At 39.0% G+C, this 18,525-nt stretch overlaps 1 protein-coding gene and 1 long non-coding RNA gene across 2 annotated transcripts in view; one reads left to right on the top strand and one right to left on the bottom strand.

Annotated features, from left to right (window-relative positions):
- The window catches only part of LRIG3 (leucine rich repeats and immunoglobulin like domains 3), a 46,393-nt gene extending 44,280 nt beyond the window's left edge, over nucleotides 1–2,113 (bottom strand). Inside the window, exon 1 of the mRNA XM_062566857.1 lies at nucleotides 1,917–2,113. Within this exon, the coding sequence (XP_062422841.1) occupies nucleotides 1,917–2,113 (197 nt within the window). The remainder of the gene's footprint in view (nucleotides 1–1,916) is intronic.
- A 577-nt stretch (nucleotides 2,114–2,690) lies between these two features.
- LOC134135760 (uncharacterized) overlaps nucleotides 2,691–18,525 on the top strand; it is a 53,101-nt gene continuing 37,266 nt past the window's right edge. Inside the window, exons 1-2 of the long non-coding RNA XR_009957347.1 lie at nucleotides 2,691–2,760; nucleotides 4,540–4,648. This is a non-coding gene — a long non-coding RNA (uncharacterized LOC134135760). The remainder of the gene's footprint in view (nucleotides 2,761–4,539; nucleotides 4,649–18,525) is intronic.

Consider the following 18,525-nt stretch of genomic DNA (forward strand, 5'->3'; position numbering starts at 1 on the left):
TCCTGCAATTAAACTGCTAGCCTTTGGCTATATGCAGTATGGACTTACATGGGAAAAAAACAGTAAACATATACCAATAAAATGCATAAACAGTCTTTTAAAAATTGTAAATGCACAGGTTGGAGAAACAATAATCTGGAGTGAGCATTCAAACCTTTCCCGAGTATGCAAAACTGAAAAGCATTGCAGTATTACAAACCAAAGTGTGCAATCAAAGTTCCAAGCCCTTGAGTAGCAGGAGCTACAGACAATGCCACACTCTGCGCGTTGTTCTCACATTAAGGGGGCAAGGAAGAAAGAGCAGGGTACTTCTAAGGCATTTGACACAAACAAAAGAAATATTTACACAAAAGCAGCTAGACCACATGGTTTGGTGACACCTACAAAGAGGTACTCCTGTGAGTTTAAGACCAAGTGACACAGCTGTCCAATGAGTAATCACAGCAGGGTTCCTTAAAACAGACCAAAGCTTATTTATACAAGTGGAACTTATTTTCTCACACTTTTAAAGGAATGTGAACTTACACAAAGACAATTTACATTACCAAGGGAATTCTAATTAGAAAAACCTCTCTCGTGCTAACACACACACACAAAGCCTTGCAATGTGTTTTATTGCCTCTTAGTAAAGAAAGTTGAAAAGACAAATTTGGATTACTGCTAATGAAAAATACTTTACAAAGTGACTCTAAAATTTCTGTGAGTCTCTCCCCTTGGTTTTAATTTAAGTGCCACAACTGAGTTTAAAGTTAACATCACTAAACTAAGCAAAGCTATAAAACTAAGCAATGAAGTGTAGCTGAGTATCAAAAATACCTTAAGTTTTGTGATAAAACTTATGTTAGCTTACTCTGTTGAAAAGCACAGGAGGGATGAAACTTAATAGCAAGCAAAATGAGCTGTTGAATGTAAAGCGGATCCAGTGTTTGATTCATATGTTTCAATCACAAGAGGCCAAAAAGTCTTTCCCCTCACACTTTCCTATGCGCTGCACAGAAATATTCACCTCCTAGTTCAGTCCCATATGGTGTCAATAGAGCTATCCGCGTTTCATGAGTAAAGCAGCATGACCTCCAGACGAGGCAATTGAGCAGAATTAGCCACAACTAATTGAAAGCCTTCCTGTTTACTTTAAAGTCCTTATCTCAATCTGCTTTGGAAATGTAATTGAAAATTAATACGACTAATAGAGAAGATATTTAAGCGCCAAGAGATTAAAAGCAAATGTGAAAAGTCCCTTAGCTACTTGCTGGCTTTTAGAAAGTTTCGATAGCTTATGCTTTGTCCATAAAATTTGTCCCTGAAAGTAAATTTTCTACATACGCCATTTCAGTTTGTGTTACTAAGAATTCAGTAAGTCTGCCTCATCGAATTAAATACAGTAAGTTTCAGTACTAATAAAACTACTACACCCTCAACTATTGGAGAACGAAGATCAAGAGTGAGAATTGCACAAATAAACTTAAGACTGCTAGAGGAGAATTTTTCCGACACGCGAAGTATCTGCAAAACAGTACTGATTTGACAATTATCGTATGTTTTCCAAGAAAGTCCCCAGAATAACGCCTCCCCCCCCCCCCAAACCACTGAATAGCGTTACTCGGCCCAGCTTTAGTCTCCCCGTTTATAGCCATCAACTCTCTCGCAGCACAAGTTCTCGACAGCCCGGCTGCTCCCCGTCCAGGTTGACCTGATGCCCGCACAGCAGCCCTCCGCGCCCGCCACTTTCACGCACTTGCACCGCCGCCACAGCCACTTCCCCCCTCCCTTCCTCCCGGCCCGGGACCGCACCGCAGCGCCCGCACACGAAAAGCGCATTTCCCTCCCCCAAAAATTTGCTTCCCCCCCCACACACACTGGTCCCCGGGGCACGGAGGCCCCGCACCCCCGCGGACCCCCGCCGCCCCGATACTCACAGCTGCACCGCCCCCCGCGGCAGCCGCTCGGGCACCCGGCTCAGCTCCAGCCGGCTGCAGGCGACGAGGTGCCCGGCGCAGCGGCAAGGCGCGGGGCAGCGGGCGGCGGCGCGGCCCCCCGGCACCGCCAGCAGCAGGGGCAGCAGGAGCGGCAGGAGGGCGGCGGGCGCGGCGCGGGGCCGGGGGCGGCGGGGCATGGCGGGCTGGGCGCCGCTGCCCCGCGTCCCTCCGCTCCCGCACTGACAGAGCCGGGCGCAGCGCGACCTCCCGCCTCTCAGAGCGGCTGGCGGCTCCCGCTCATGCCCCGGAGCCGGCGGGAAGCGGGGAAGGCGGCGGGGGAGGGAGAAAAAGAAGAAAAAAAAGAAGGAAAAAAGATACGTGTGAGGGGGGGGGGGGGGGGACACGACGCCGCAGCCGCCGCCAGCCCCTCCGCAAACTTTCCGCCGCCTCAGCCCGCCCCCGAGCGGCGGCGCGGCCGGAGCGCGGCGGGTCCCGCCCGCCGCCCCTCCCCCGCCACGTGACCGCAAGGCGCGGGAGCCGCGCGGGCGGCGGCCGCCTGCGGGGGCGCCGCCGCCGCCGCCGCCCCTGCCCCTGCCCCTGCCCCTGCCCCGCGGCGGACGGGGGAAACGCGGGGCGCCCTTCTCCGCACGGCGGGTCTCGGGGCCCCGAGAGTCCCGCTTGCCCCGCGCAGCGGGGTCCCGGTACGCCCTGTCCCCTCGAGGGCCGAGCTGGCGCTGGGCGCCCAGGCTTTGCCGCGCCGCCTCGGCAGTTGGGAGGCCGCTCCAGCCTGTGCAGAGGTCCAGACCCGTTCCCAGCCAAGGCCGGGGTCACTGGGATGTAAGAGGTGAGGTGAGGTTAACTCTTGCCTTCCGGGTCCTGTACGGCTGGGCCAGACACCGTAATTAAGCCCATTACGTTGCCCGCAGGATCCCAGCTCCAGAGGTTCAGGGAAGTAGGCAGGGCATATGGATTCCACGTCTCTGAGGTAATCTCTGTAATTTAAGCAAATACCTATTGTTCAAGTTCCATATGTAACCAGGATTCGGTTACTTCACACAACCCCGCTCAGCAGAAGCAGTGTCAGACTGCTCAAGGACACTGCACTTTCTCTCACACCTGTGTGTGTATACATTTTACCTGAGAGACTGATGACAGCTTAGGCACCAGGGATCTTGGATGGTTTTAAAAGCCAGATAGCTCCAATACTGACAAGCGTACAGCTGATATTTTGCCTTGTCTTTATTATTCCCATATATATCCGAGGAAATCAGCTAATTTAAAGGAAAAAAAAAACTGTATCCTGTAAGTCAGGACTCACGGATTTGCAAAGCAAGCAGGCAAGTCATAAGTTACTGAAAATATCCAAATACTGCCAACTACTTCAACTACCAGACAATTCAGGTGTGTTGAGTGTAGAGAATTGTGTGATGTTTTGTCAGCTTGTGATCCATTGACCATTGGTTGTCCTTAAGGAAATTACTGAAAAAAAAGCCAACGAATGCTGCAGAAACACACATTTTTGTACACATAAAACCAACCGAGTAAGGAAACAAATGAGCAAAATAGGGGGTAAAAAAGTAATTCATATTTTCTAACATGCTACCTTCATTTATTTTTTGTAAATGAAGACTACCTTGGCAGCATTGGCATGTGACTGTTGTTGGCTTTTTAGCAGCCTTTTTCTTCCCTTCAATAACATTAACATTAGATTAAGAAAACCTGATAAATACTGAGCTGCTGTAAATAGCATGCAGGAAAACGTAGACAGTGCCAAATTCAGCTTTTCAATACTACCCATTATTAACTCCTATATCTGCTTCTACTGAAGTCAGTGGAAAAGCTTCCTTCTCTTTCAAAAAGTGCTAGGTTTTGGTTCTATCTGTACAGTTGTTTCACCTGGCTTTACTAAGATGTAAGGACATGTGAACACATTGTGTTTATATTTAGGAAAAAAATGCTACATTTGCTGCTTCTACAAAGTAATTAAAATTCAAGATTAAGATCTTCATGTCAACCCAGAGAATTATTGCATACCATATTAAAATTAAAATGGCTTTGGAGCCAATCCTACTACAGTTCCCATAATGCAGAGCACTTCGTGTTTGAGAAAAGTTAGCTTGTCTTATCTTGAATGTTGGCAAGGGCAATGACTCACTGGAAAGTGGTAACAGAGGCATTAACCTGTCAGTTTTAACATCCAAAGGAGGGAAAAAATGAAGCAAAGCATTCTGTACTTACTTTACCATAACACTGGATGTATATATATGGTGTGAATATGAACAATGGAAGAAGAGAATTTGAGAAGGGAAAGCAGAAGAAAAGGAAATTAAAATGTTGAAAAGGGCAAGAACTTCTGTTTTTGTAATTTTGAAAACCACTCATGCAATCATTGAATACTATGCCCTTACAGCAGAGAAAGCTTATGCATATTAAGTGTTAATAATATATGAAACTGTTTTAAATTAAGTAAGATAAATCAATTCAGAAAATGAATCCATCTGTCTTTGCAGATTCTTTTATCTGAATACTCAGTAAAACATTTTTAAATTGATTATATTATGAATTGTAAAATGCTTATACACTGTAGCTGAAAGCCCATGACAGAAAGCCTTTCTTCTTACAGGGAGTTCTTGCCGTCTTTAGAAGTCTGAGGGACCAATTTTGCAAGTTATATGAACCTGAAAGAGCCTGCAACCCCCAGACCTGGTGGTCTCTTCGTCATTAGTTTTAAGGTGAGAGTGTACCATGGTTGTACACATGCAAATACAAATGTGAAAATTCTTAGGACTCTTTTTTTCGCAGGTTTAGGTGGACTACATTTGCTCTAAGTGAGTTTATACCAAAATAAGAGGTCTCATATTCTCCCACTCCCTTGTCTCTACGCATAGTGAGGCATACCTACCCACCCTGTTTAGCATCAGCATTACTGTAACTGCAAGGTCAACAGGCCTCAGGGACTGATTTGGCTGTAAATTAACCCATCAAAAATAGTACCTCCTCCATGACTAGTCTTCCCCCATCCAGCCTTTACTTTTGAGCTAGAAAAATTCCCTGGTCCAGTTTTCCATGTGGCCGCAGAAGGAAGAGTACTCATCCATGGTGATGATGGTTAGGCAAAGATAGGCCCTTTCCATTGCAGCTTGAATATAGGCCTTTCTGAGGGTCTTATATTGAGGAAGCGGAAGCACTGTTGCAGAGAACAATTCTTGTAAAACTGGACCTTCCAGCAGTCTTTTGGGCTAAGGATACATCTCTCCTCAGTTCCAATTTTAGGTTCTGTTTTTCCGTGGGATTACTGAACATAGTATGTGGATTAGTTGGAAGTGAAGGAAGCAAGTTGCATAGTGAACTGTATACTCTTCATTGTGATGTTAGTGGATGACTATAATGGTCTATTTTTCAATCCCTGATTATTTTAAACTAGATAAACATGAGTTTGCAGATTCACATCCAAACATATGTATTTTAAAAGGTGAATTAACTTGAGGCAAAAGGTGCACCCAGAAACTGTCTAAATGTGATATTGTACGTATCATTAATACATTGAAATCAAGCATTGCTTTCATGTAATCTACCTCTAAAAAAGGCCTACTTCCAGTCAAACTGGTTTTAGCAGATTACTGAAAGTAATTTACATATTCCTAAACTTAAGCAAAGAAGTTAAGATACTGTACATCTACAGTTTTCAATTAAATTTAGAACATATTTTATAATATTTGTAACTTAAACTGATTTGATGCTTAATCAATTTTCAAAGGGGTTTCAAGTCACAATGAGAGACAATTATACATGGTTATATGTAGCAGTGTATAGTCAAACTTGCTAGGATTTATGTCAGAAGGTCAAAAGGGATGAACAGTTACATGCACTAAATGATTATGTCCATTGAGGACATTCTGGGAATTAGAGTCTCACAGTGTCTTCCTGAATTACCAGATAATCCAAACCTGACTATAGTGTTTGTTTCAGATTTTCTATTTGTCATGAGTAAATAAAACGATTTAGATAGCATTCAGCACCAAGAAGCCAAAGCAAAGAGAATAACATTGCTTAAGCTTTAAGTCATCTCTGTCCAGATGGAGTGAGATAGCAATCAATGGCCCATCTTTCTACCTTCTTATCAGTAAGTACTCCCTTGCAGGAGTATTGGCAGAAGTGATGTCCTAGCTATTCGATACTAAACCTTCCCAGTTCCATTATGTTTCTCATTGAAGAAGACATTTAGGACTGTTTGGGAGAGGGAAATAAGAATTCATCCTCTGAAGTCTAAAGATAACCACTACCTATTGCAGGTTTCTCGATCCATTAAAAAAAAAAATCTGAAAGCTAGGAATTTTGTTTCCAAGGCCGGAGCTGGAGAGGGTGATGGCGTGAGATCCATAATGCTTAAAAAGCAAAGGCACAGTAGAATATGCTTTTTTTTTTTTTTTTTTTTGGGGGGGGGAGGGGGGGACTTGCTTACATAAAATAGCTTTCTATAGAAAGTTTTATCTAATCACCTGTCTGAAAGTTGCTGGAGAGCCCCAACAGAACTTCCCTATTGAAGGCAGAAGACTCATTTTTCTTCTCCACTGTATCTGTGTACACAAGATTCTCATCTTATATTATGGAATATTTTTTTAGGGAAATTACTATAAATGCAAGGATTCCCTACCCTCCTTTTTCCAGCCTGTTGGGTATACAAATAACAATTGATAGTACTTTCATTTTTTAATAACACTAAGACATTGTGACCATTTATTTCAATTTCTGTGATTACCCATTGCAATTTCACATGCTTTTGAGGAAAACAATAAAACATTCTTAAATAATTTCCTAGTAATTGTGAATCTCCTACTAGTGTGTCGTAAAGTCATGGTTGATATCCTAAGGTGCGTATAGAAATTGCCTTTTTAGTAGTAATTATACCTGACAGTATGATCCAACACTGAAACCATGAAAACCAAATTATACATAATTTGAATACACTGATTACAACCAGCAAAACCATATGAACTCTCTCTGAAAACTTTGCCTAAGGCTGAAAATGTTCAGCTTTTATAGAATTCATCCAAACACTGAGTGTTTGCCTCCATTACAAATAAACTTAAACATCCTAAGGCAATCCACATTAGTGAGGATGTTAATGTCTTCAAGTCATGTCCTGCATGGGGCTAAGTAGGAAGTTAAGTGTGTGATTGGAAGGACAATTAAACAATCAACATCTACAATGTTGTAACTTCAAACAGGAAAAAAGAAGAGTTAGTTTTATGTCATTAAGGAACACTCAAGTTGAATACTGTCAGTTTGAATAAAAATAAAATGTAATTTTAGGATGGTGCTACTGTAATAAAACACCTGCCAAGTCTGTTCAGCTAGTTGTTTTAGTTTGTTGGGTTTTTTAATAATCTTTTAAAATAAGTAAATTTTTGGAGATGAAGATCAAGAAATGTTCAAAAAGAGAATCTGAGAAATATGCTTTTGATAAATCTAGCTGTCTATGATACCACTATCTCCAGTTTTCTCTTCTCCTTCCTTGGAGGGAAGGGGTATATTACAACTGAAGCATGAACTGTGTTCCCTTCTGCAGTGGACATGGAACTTTCTGACAGAGGAGAAGGATGGGTATTTGAAGGCAATATCTGTGTAAATCATCACAAGCAAAATTGATAGGATTTATTTGTCAGTGTTTTAAGGTTTTAAGTATGCACCATATTTATGTCCAAAACTGTTATTGAATTCAATGGCTAAAATAATTTCACAGCATGAAATCGATGGGATTTGGGATCTTTGAAGAATTTACGTCTAATTGAATGTTCCAGAGGGAATAAGCTGCAACTGGGACAAATCTTGTGTAATTTTAGCAATTTAGAAGTTTGATGTCTAGTCTAAAGCAGTTGTCTTGGCTCCTTCTGTAGTCAGTGGAGAGAGAAAGACACCTCCAGAGAGTGATTACTACCTTTCTAAAATAAGCAATCAAGACATTTGGAATGAATCACCCTCTGGAGGTTTCTCTCCTCCACTGACTAGAAAGAGCTTCATGACTAGATCCTGGATTTTTGATTATTCCCAGTCTGTGCCTTTGAACATACAAACTAAATAACTAAACAGACACATTTATATACATTTCTCAAACCCTTATGATTACAGTTACCATAAATGTTGTTGTAACAGTGGTAAGTAAAATTTCTTACAGATATAACTAGTTTACAATTGTTTTTAATTTTATAATATTCATATAGTAGTTTGCTTTGTTGTCTACCAGTGTAAAAAAACACATTAAGGCTATATTAACAGGATAAGATTTAGTAAAACAAATCACAAGTGCTATGCTTAAGAGAAATATCATGTACAAATGCAAAATGGGAACATGGTGGAAAAGGATCTAGTGAACTAAAGGATCATGTGAACTAAATACATGACAACAATGAAACAGAAGGCATCTTTTATTTTGAGGTGTATCAATTGAGTGTTCTATGTGAGGGAAAGGAAATAATGATTCTGTTGTGCTGTTGAAGGCTCAGATTAAGTATTATATTCAATTTTTGAGGGCGAGGGAGAAAGAGAGGAAGAGAAGAGGGCTACAGAAAGCTGATATTTGGCTCAGAGGGTTCAGTTTATGGCTCTCACAAAATTAATACCCAGTGTCACAGTACAGCAAGCAGCCCTGGAGATTTTGCACAAAGTTATCCCATTGCCATCATGGGCAAGTCAATGAATCATAATGGACTCTGTGGTTTCATTAGGCCTTACTCTCACCTTTCTGCTGTCTGCTGCCCATTGCTTTCCCAATATTATATAAGACCAAATAAGCAAGCATTCCTGGTAAAAAGCCATGGTTGACATCATACTTGAGAAAGAGGTGCTCCAAATGGTTTTTGAATAGCCAAATACACGTTGCACCTGTCCTTAAGAGCTGCTCAAGTGTTTACTGGCAATAGCTATAGTTGACAATAAAGTCTGACTTCCTTGTCAAGGAAGCTGGATCAGAGAGCAGCAAATACATCATGCTGATCTTGATGGACTGAGTGCTAGCTATAGTCCAGCAAGAGCTGGAAAATGTGCCAGCTGGCGGTATTGGTGAGCAATTGGTCTGCAACATCTCCTTCGTATTGATCCTGTTAATATTAAGTGGGAATAAACTATAGAGGATAGATGAATCCTGTTGATGACTGACACATTTTGTAAATATCATACAAACAAAACTTTTAATGGCCTCTTTTACATCCATCGTAGAGGCAACATGGTTTGGGAAGCCTTTGAAATGTCACTTTTGAAATTGCCTGCTAACTGTCAACTTTCTAATCCTAGGTAGGAGACTGAGGTTTGTCCATTTCCTAATGGCCATGGCACTTCCTTTCTTGGCCCTCAATGACTTTCTGAGCTTAGTTTTCTTCCTTGGCAAGCTAAGAATAAGATCAGCACACAATTCCATGAACGTTGTCTGTTGTGAAATTTTCCTTTGGTGTTTCCTTTCTGGGTTTGCAGAATGGCCAGCTGCAACAATCCTTGCTCCTTTTCACAGATGTCTACATTCTTTACTCTATAAAATGAAATATTTAGCAATGCAGAGACCTGCACATATTGAATCTCCAGAGAGTCTTCTGGTTATGTGTTGTCATTACCAAACAAGAAATTTCTGGTTCAGGGACTCTCCTTGCAGTTGTGTTCTTAATAATTGTTGCAGCATATGCGGACGAAATGAATGGCAGAATTGAGTGCAGTGCTGTACTAGTACCACAAAGTAAATGGCTTAATGTCTCAATAGGAAATTCTTTTTGGACTGTACTGACCTTAGCACTAGAGAAATTAACCGTCTAGAGAGAAGCCAGCAGCAGAGTCAGCATCCCACCACACCCTAGATGCATAAGAAGACACAGTGCCACAGTATGGGATATTAGATGCCTTCACCCTGTATGTATAATATCAAAATCAAAGTAGTATTGCTGTATGATCAGGCTGGGCGCAAGTCTGGTAGCAATGATTAAGGTACCGTGGCTTTCATTGAATTGCAGACTCTCAATAATTGAGTAATACTTTGAGTGATTTATAATCAAAAAAGGCTCCACAAGCTTGGCTAAGCTAATATTACAGCCACAAATTTCCCAATTTTGTGAAACAAAAGCTAAAAACTAAAGTAAACAGGAAGAGGTTTGGTGATGGTTTTAAACTTTGGAAGAAATGCATCTTATTTTAATCATACATCAATTTTAATCAAAAGAATTGACCTCACTAACATTTTTCATTCTAGTATTTTTTTTTGTTAGAAAAGTCTGCTAATGATCAATACAAAATCACTTTCCCAGTATTTTGATAATTTCACACACACTCATTGAGTACCGTGTGTGAGTGGTATTTCAGTTGTCCCAGTGACACTGGATGGAACTAAAAGTGCTGAAATTTTCAGTGATGAATATTATACTGCAGCTGTGAGCAATATGTTCCTCAGAGACTATGATTCCCCCCAGGGCAATGTTAAACCCTTGGACTTGCATCTTATTAGTTAAAGAATACTGTTTAAAAATAGTATCAAGAGAAATCTAGCCAAAAAACTTAGTCTCCATGTATTTCAGTTCACATATAAATTAATCCTTTACATTATAAATAAATATGCTGTATACACATACATATGACTGTGTCATAAAAAATAAATCATAAAGTATGTTAAAATAAAATCAACAAAAACACGCATTCTGAGTTAAAACTAAAACCATGATCTCTTGCATCACTTTTGAATGCATGTGACTGTTTAAAAAATGGCAGCAGTTAAAGATGAAGTGATAGGATTTTTTATTACTATTTTTAAGTATAATTGCCTGACTTCTTTTGTATTTCTTTGGATTGCTCTGTTTCTTAAACTTAGTTAATGCTTTCTAAATACTTTGTTTTCTAATTTGATGTCCTAAACAGATGCTTCTAAATAGATTAAGCATATAGATTTTTTTTTTCTTTTTAATTATAAGATGTGTTATCAGAAGCTCAAACAAATGAATAATTCTAACAAAGAAGCCATTACTGGCTACTTTGTAAATACAAAACAAACCTTTGTTATCAATATTCAGTGACATTCACTGATCTCCAGAGCTGTAATAGACTATTGCAAAAAGCCCCAGTTCAGAAGAGCAATATGTATTTAAGAACGTTTAAACACAAAACTGAATGTCTACTGAGGTCAATGGTAGTTGAGCATGTGTGAAAAGTTAATAGTCTTTTCTGAACAGGGAGTGCTTCATGAACTGGGATCTAAGCGTGCAGACTTCAGACAAAGTAAACCTGACTACAGCAGACAGGAAAATCAGAATAACAGCAACTGTTCATTAAACATGAGTGGCCCAAAGATGTCTCTAACATTGCTTTTTTAGCTAATAAAATATGCCTGAAGACTAATAGCCTTTAGCATGTGATCTGAAGACCTTTCCATAGCTGTGGACAGCTTTTCAAGTGGGGAGGATAAGGGCAAAAAAAAAAAAAAAAAAAGTACCTCTGTGAATACCTCCCCACATGCTGTTTTCTCAAGCAGTGGTGGCTTAAGATTTTCCTTTTCTGTGCTGCTGCCTGCTCAGACTTGTCCCTGTGCCACCCTTCGCACTGCGTGAGCGCAGCTGCTTGTAGTGCCTTCCAGGAAGTCAGATTACTGAATTCAACTGGGATAGTGAAAATTACATTTTTTTTTTCTGGGGTCATATTTAACCTCATTTGTTCATTTACCTAGCTTATCATGTGGCCTTACAAACACCTGGCAAGGCATTAGTGGTCCTGTGTGTACCTTAAGTTGCTGTTACCATAGCTGAAGAATCTAACTTAGTATGGTGGTAAAAGCAGTATTGGGGCCCCGTCTGGTTAGAAATAGCACAGTCCCTTGAACCTATAAAACCTTACTCTGCTTCTTCAAATGCTTTTCTTCTTTTCTTTTTTTTAATGGGTAACTTTGTCCTCGAACACTGTTTGCTCATGTCTTGTCTCTCTCCACTACTTTAACATTATGCTGGGTCCATCCACAGCTCACACAAAACCAGTATAAGATCCCAAAGATGGCATTAAACAGCATACTGTCCATTTTGAAAGGAAGCGATTGCATGTTCACACCTGATCTGGCTCCAGCATGCACTTCTATTTACTCCAGTAGTGCACAGATTTAGTATTAATGATCACGAAACCTGCAGTACAAGAAAAGCAAGCTCACTGGCCTAAGTCTGACAAACATTTGCATTGCCAGTAAAAAGCATTTAGGGGTTCAAAAACAGAAAAAAAGTTGAAAATAGACTTGGCAATGGATACTAGTGCTTGTACTTTAAGTTCTTCTCCCATTACTAGTGTTTTAGAAGCCTGTCCAAAGCCACAAAGTTTGCGTGTGTGGTATGGTTTGCTGCACATTTTTTGTCCCACTTTCTTGATTTGAAGTATATGCTCGTAATGCTCAAAGCCCAACTTTGATATTATAGATTCATATAGATTCATGTGCATACACACAAACATACACACATATACGTATACGCACAAATATATTTTATATGTATTTTAACTTTCTGTGCACATGATCACACATATTTAATTTCGCATACCACATGAATTTTTGTCAGAAGGAGTACAGTAAGTTTAAAGCACAGCTAGTGCAGCCTTAAATTGGGTATATCTACAGTAGCCTCAGGCTCAACAACCTGACAGGAAAACCTGCAAATCCTGCGGCACCCCATAGGTTTCTGTAACTTGCAGTGCTTGTAAAAATGTCATCTCTGCTGAGGCCTTGGAAGTTCCTAAATAAGGAACCTTTGCTTCACTCTTTCAAATGACTCACTAAATTGGTTCAACTTAAAAAAATATACAACTGCATTTTTGACCCTCCTCAATGCTAAACTTAGAATAAATCTTATTGCCACATACACAGAAAATAAGCATCAAATAAGGGTGATAACACTGAAGCTAGTGGGAATTTTATTATGTGGGTTTAAAGAGGCTGTGATTTCCTCTCATGGCAAAATTGGCAGCTTTTAAAAATGCTATTTTAAAAGAACTTTTAAAGTTCATGCTTTGTTCATTACTTCTAAAGATTTGTTCTGGGGTAAGAAGCTATTGGGGAAGAAGTTACTCTGTCCCACAGGCTCATAATACAATGCTATCTTGTGGTGCCCAATGGTGACCTAAACAATCCTACAGTTGCCATGGATTTGGTGAATTATTCTGGGAAAACATTTGGCTTTTGACTGCAGTAGAGCACTCAATACAGTGCATCAGGAAATCTTATTTCATTTTTTTTAAGTGATCTGTCAAACCAGCTTGAAATTCCAGGAAAGGCCATCAAAGAATCTGAAGATACACTACAGAAAAACATCCAGTAGGATGCCAAAGCTTTTATTTGTTGTTTTCATATGTAATCTCAAAGAAAGCGCAAACAAAACAATGCAATTTTGTAATATTTGATAAAGATTGTAAATACAAGAGAGAACAGAAAACAATAAAAGCAACCTGGAAGTATTACAAATAGAGATAAGAAATAATTTGGGCATTTGTCCTACAAAAAGTTATACATGTGCTTAATTTTACAAAAGTGAGTAGTCTTTGAATTCCAAAAGACTACTCCCTTATCTAAAGTCACACAAAAACATTAGCGGTGTGGGATAGTTTTCTGGAGGAGATTAGTCACGTAAAAAGTTAAATTAGTGTATATTGCAAATTGTAATTTGAATTTTGGATTGCAGTAAAGGAGAATATTTAGCATACACAAAAATGTAGGTGTAAAAATGAAAGATCAAGTAAGTAGGCTTCTGAGCTCTACCACAAAGCACAGACAAAAGACTCAATCCTGTTTCACCCAATAGGACATTTGACATTTTCTTTTCATAAATTCATACAAAGACACGGGTGTGACAAGCTGCTTAAAGTTTAGAAGCTTTTACAAACCATTAGGCTTGTTTGCAAGGAAGAGGTGGAATATTCCTGTGTTAAATTGAATAATTATTGTAGCTGGGCTTAAAACAAAGGCATTTATCTGGTATTTATTTGCTTTTTGGGGTTGCCTTTGACTGAGAGCCTGTAGGAAGCTTTCAGAAGCCATTTACAATGCCTAGTTCTAATTAGAGCTCGAAAGAGCAGGTCTATTATCACTTACTTTCCCAAAGTGCCAAGCAATTTGAGATGTTAAATGCCATCAGTAACCCGTAGTTTAGGGGTGTTATTGAGCAGGTGGAGTTAAAAAGATCCAAGTGCAAATACAAAGCATTTCTCAGGATCTGTAGAATATCTGTTGTGCATGTAGTCTGGGGCCATAAGCTCCTGATTGTGCTTTCATTGGAGTCATTATTACCTTCTCCTAGAAGAATAAGAAAAACCCTAAATATAATGTGCAATCGTATATTCCAGATAGTCAATAACTGTGTAACTAAGCACATTTTTCTTTCTGCAGATAACTATATTTGTATACTTAAATGCACTTTATATATTAATCCCTCCTGATTTTTCAAATGTCACTTTCATGTACCAGCAAGTAAAGACATTCCATTTACTTGGAAAAACCTACTCAAGGATATTCACTATTTTAAAGCTGATTAATCAGCATATTAAAGGACACTAATCCTTTTAAAGAGCCCCATGGTAATTACTTTCTCAGACCATCTGCTGACAGCTTACAAGTCAGTTTACTCCTCAGAGCTTGACACATCAAAAAGCATTTAGTATGCCGAAATGTTTGCACCTTTTTGACGTCAGCTAAAAGAGGTAATAAAGATGTCTTTAACTAAACAAATGAGAGATCAGTTGTGAAGTCTCAAGATGTTTATTGCCTAAGGGAAAAAAAGATTGTCTTTTAACACTTTTCTTTAGCTGTTATTTTATTTTTAATTAATAATAGAATTACTATAAAACACTGAAATAAATTAGGCTCTGAAAAATTCTAAAGTCAAAAGAAAGATGATTATCACTGTTAAGATTTTTTAAAACTATAAACTTGTTAAAAAAACGTTTGCTCTACTTAAGAAATAGGAAAGCTATTACACTAGGAAAATGGAGTCAAAACATAACTACATGCTGCTCAAGGGAGGCATGATAAAACCATTGCAAATTGGTTACTTAGGGCCTAGAAGAGCTTAGCTCTGATAAGTTTATGGGAAATGTCAACCACAAGTTATTGAGGGAGAAGATTATTATTAAAAAAAAAAAAAAAAAAAGCTATCCCATCTCTGGTTGTGATAGTGGGAAATTGCCAAAAAATCAAGTGTTTTACTTGCCACAACTCTATTACTTAAAGGGAAAGACCTTGTTAGAGCAGTAAAGTTTTACATTTAAATAAGGAGGAAAGAACTCACAAACTTTTGGTAGTAGAAAAGATTAAACAAAAACCATTCAAATGCAAGAATGGACACCAGTAAGGAATTTGCAATACTTCAGTCCAAACTAAATAGTTTATCACCTTATTTCATGACTGAATATCCTCTTAATCTGACATGGATGATGCTTGTGCAACAAATGAAAAACAGATTCTAAACCCCCAAATCTGGGGATGAATCCTGAACGGGTAGATGCCAACTGGTTGTACTTGTATTTTGTGAATGCTCAGACATTTTTAAAGGGTGAAACCCATGGCAAAACTAAGTCTCAAGTGCTTTAGAATGTGTGATTCCATAGGAAATTTGTCAAAGCTGAACAAAATAGTTTTCATTCCTCCATCAAACATATTCTTAAACCTTCTGAATGAAATCATCAGCAAAAGTAAATTCTTTTGCTGTTTCTGAGTTGAAATTTAGTAACTTGAGCACTTAGACATACATTTTTTTCAGACTAAAACAAGACCCATTCCCCATTGCCTGCAGAATAGTTTTCAAGCCAAGGCAAGCCAAAGGTATACAGCAGCTTAAAATAGGTCTTCATAATGGTTGCAAGCCTACTTACAGATAGTCTATTGCCCCTCCAAAATAAACACATAATAAAATAATAAGTAATAAATGCGTAATAATTAGCTCACACCTATGAGTAATAAATCAGCTATTTCAGTGCAATGAGTGATGATGCTTTCTGGAAATCACATAGTCTGTGGAAGTGTAAGCTAAGATCATTTCTGGAATAATTTTGTTAAATTTCAATAACAGCAAAAAGTTGCACTTTGTTTAAACTCAGGAAGATATTTTGTGATTCTTTGATTCATAAGATCCAGTTTAGACTGCTAGTTCCTCGCAGTGCCCAGCATAGTCCCTTTAACACAGCCACATCGTCCTTCACAAGCTAAGTCGCCCAGCAGCTGCCAGGAACAGCCATGTAGGATTGAAGCGAAGTTATCTTTGCCTGAGGCATTAGCTTGAAGCAGTCATTAACTCTTGCTTGGATTTCCAACTGGAAATATGTGGGGTCAGCAGGGGAAGTTCCTGTGGCAAGCAGATGGTCTCCCTTCTGCTTTCTGTTTCTAAAACTTCATGGTATCCAAAAGCAGGAGCTTCCACAATGTCAGAGTAAACAGACAGAAGGTCATGGAGAGACTATAGAAATCTGTAGACAGATCCAATAGGCTTCTCTGTTATCTGCCTTATATAAGCAGAAAGCACGATCTTAGCCTCAGGCAAAATGGGTGTTAAAAGTTGATTGTAAGTTTATGTACAGAAAAATAAAATCTACATTTGTAAAATAATATTGGAAAGAAACTAGCAAGTCCTCTTCCCTCTGTCCCCTCAAAAACCTGAAAAAATCTTAAATGTATACTAAAAGTGCTGTAACGAATGTAGTCACTCTCAGAAAGAAAAAAGTTTATCTCTGATTAGATTTAAGATCTGGTTTAATATATATATATATTATCCTATATATATATATGAATATATTTTCTCAATTATGAACTTAGTAAATTCAGCTTCCATTTAATTCCAGAATATGAACATTTATCACTAATAGGTTACTAATAGCATAGAGTTCTATTTTATAAGTCAAAACTCAGTTTCCATCTCTGCTGTTGACTTCCAATATACTTTTGAACAAGTGACTTAGACCCACAGAAACAGTCAGGTAGCATAAGTTAAAATTAAATTCCTAATTCCAAGGCCACTGTTAGCAAAATCTTACCCAGGTTTTGACTGCTAGAGTCTCTTAATGCACACGATTCTGCTAAGAACTGCATATGAAGAACTGAAACTATTTTGTAAGCAGTGTATAGGTAGTATAGGAACCCATCCTTACCTTTGTGCCATCATAGATTTACAAATCTTTTCAATATGTTTGTTCATATTCTAATTAAGGTGTCTTTTACTGTATTTCTCTCCAACTTGCTACTGATACTACTTACTATTATCTGATACTGTTTGTAAGTCTTGCATAAAAATTAGAAGCATTTGATGTCACTGTCCAGATTCTTTTTAAGTCCAGATCCTGGCCTTGGCCTAACGACATAGAAGATGACTGACTCCTGATGACTCTCCACTAATTAACTGCCTACTGCGGTATTATCCACTATACATCTCCCATGATCTGTTTTCCAGTGCAGCCTGGACTTTCTCCAATTCCTTGGTGGCGGAACTTAGGTCTACTGACCTGGGTATACTGGTCTTGGATATTTGGATCATTATTGTGCCTTATCATTTATTGTCCCCCCCCCTTTTTTTTTGTTCTGTCAATCATTCTTCTGCTGGAGTGAGAAACAAAGACTTTGTTCTGTGATTCTTCTTTTTCTGAGATCTGTTCTTGTATGGGGTTGATAACTACCAAGAGACTCTAGGATGGCTTGCAGCTCTGTCTTTATTTGCTTTCAAAGCACCTAGAAGAGGATAACTTGTACTTAAGTTCCCAGCTGACACTGATTGATTTGTGCTCTACTGCAGGGCATGGAGGCCTGTTGTCTGAACAAGTGAGCTTTGCCACAGTCTTCCAAAGATCAAAAAGACAGTCTCTGCCTCAATTTGTGTGTAAGCCGAGAATCAGTACACACAAGTGGCAACGATGATAGGGAAGTGTACAGAAGCAATAAGAAAGTCTTGGTCAGCATGATGTTAGTGGTCTTAACAGACAGCAACCTGTTGACAAATTTTGTAAGCTTCACAGACATTTTTGTCTGTGACCTTAGTTTTGCCCTGAATGTCTTCCATTCAGCTTGCTTCCTAAAAAATGTAGTATTAATCTGTTGCTATCCTGTAATTTCTATTATTTATAATGAAAAAATCTATTATATCTCTCCTTGTTTTGTTGATTACTGGACTGTAAATATTTTGCATAAATCCACATATGCTACTGATTTAACATTTTTGCTTGGTAAGTAGTTGTTCTCCCTGCTCATGCCAGAGGTGGCTCTTTCTATACATCATGGATGCATTTGTGCCAACTTCCAAATTCTCTGGAATTTTGTTTTTATCCCTGCCTTTTTAAACAAAACCCAGATGTTTTCGCTATAGTAGGCACTAACTTCCTGGAGCACTTACTCTTTGAGACATAGCTAGCTTTGCAGTATGGACTCCTCTACTGTCTACCATCTTCAACGTTTTCAACAAGGAAACAAAGATATTGCATTTTTCATGTATTTACTGTTCCACAGAGCTGGGAGAACACTTATCTCCAGAACACATGCTTTAATGTATATCTCTGCTACCAGTAATCCTGTTACTGAGTTCTGAGTTGGTCCTTATCCTTGTAGTATAATGCTAGCATCTCAGTAACAAGAGCTATGGTT

This window comes from Rhea pennata, chromosome 1, assembly GCF_028389875.1.
Source record: "Rhea pennata isolate bPtePen1 chromosome 1, bPtePen1.pri, whole genome shotgun sequence".
NCBI lineage: Eukaryota > Metazoa > Chordata > Aves > Rheiformes > Rheidae > Rhea > Rhea pennata.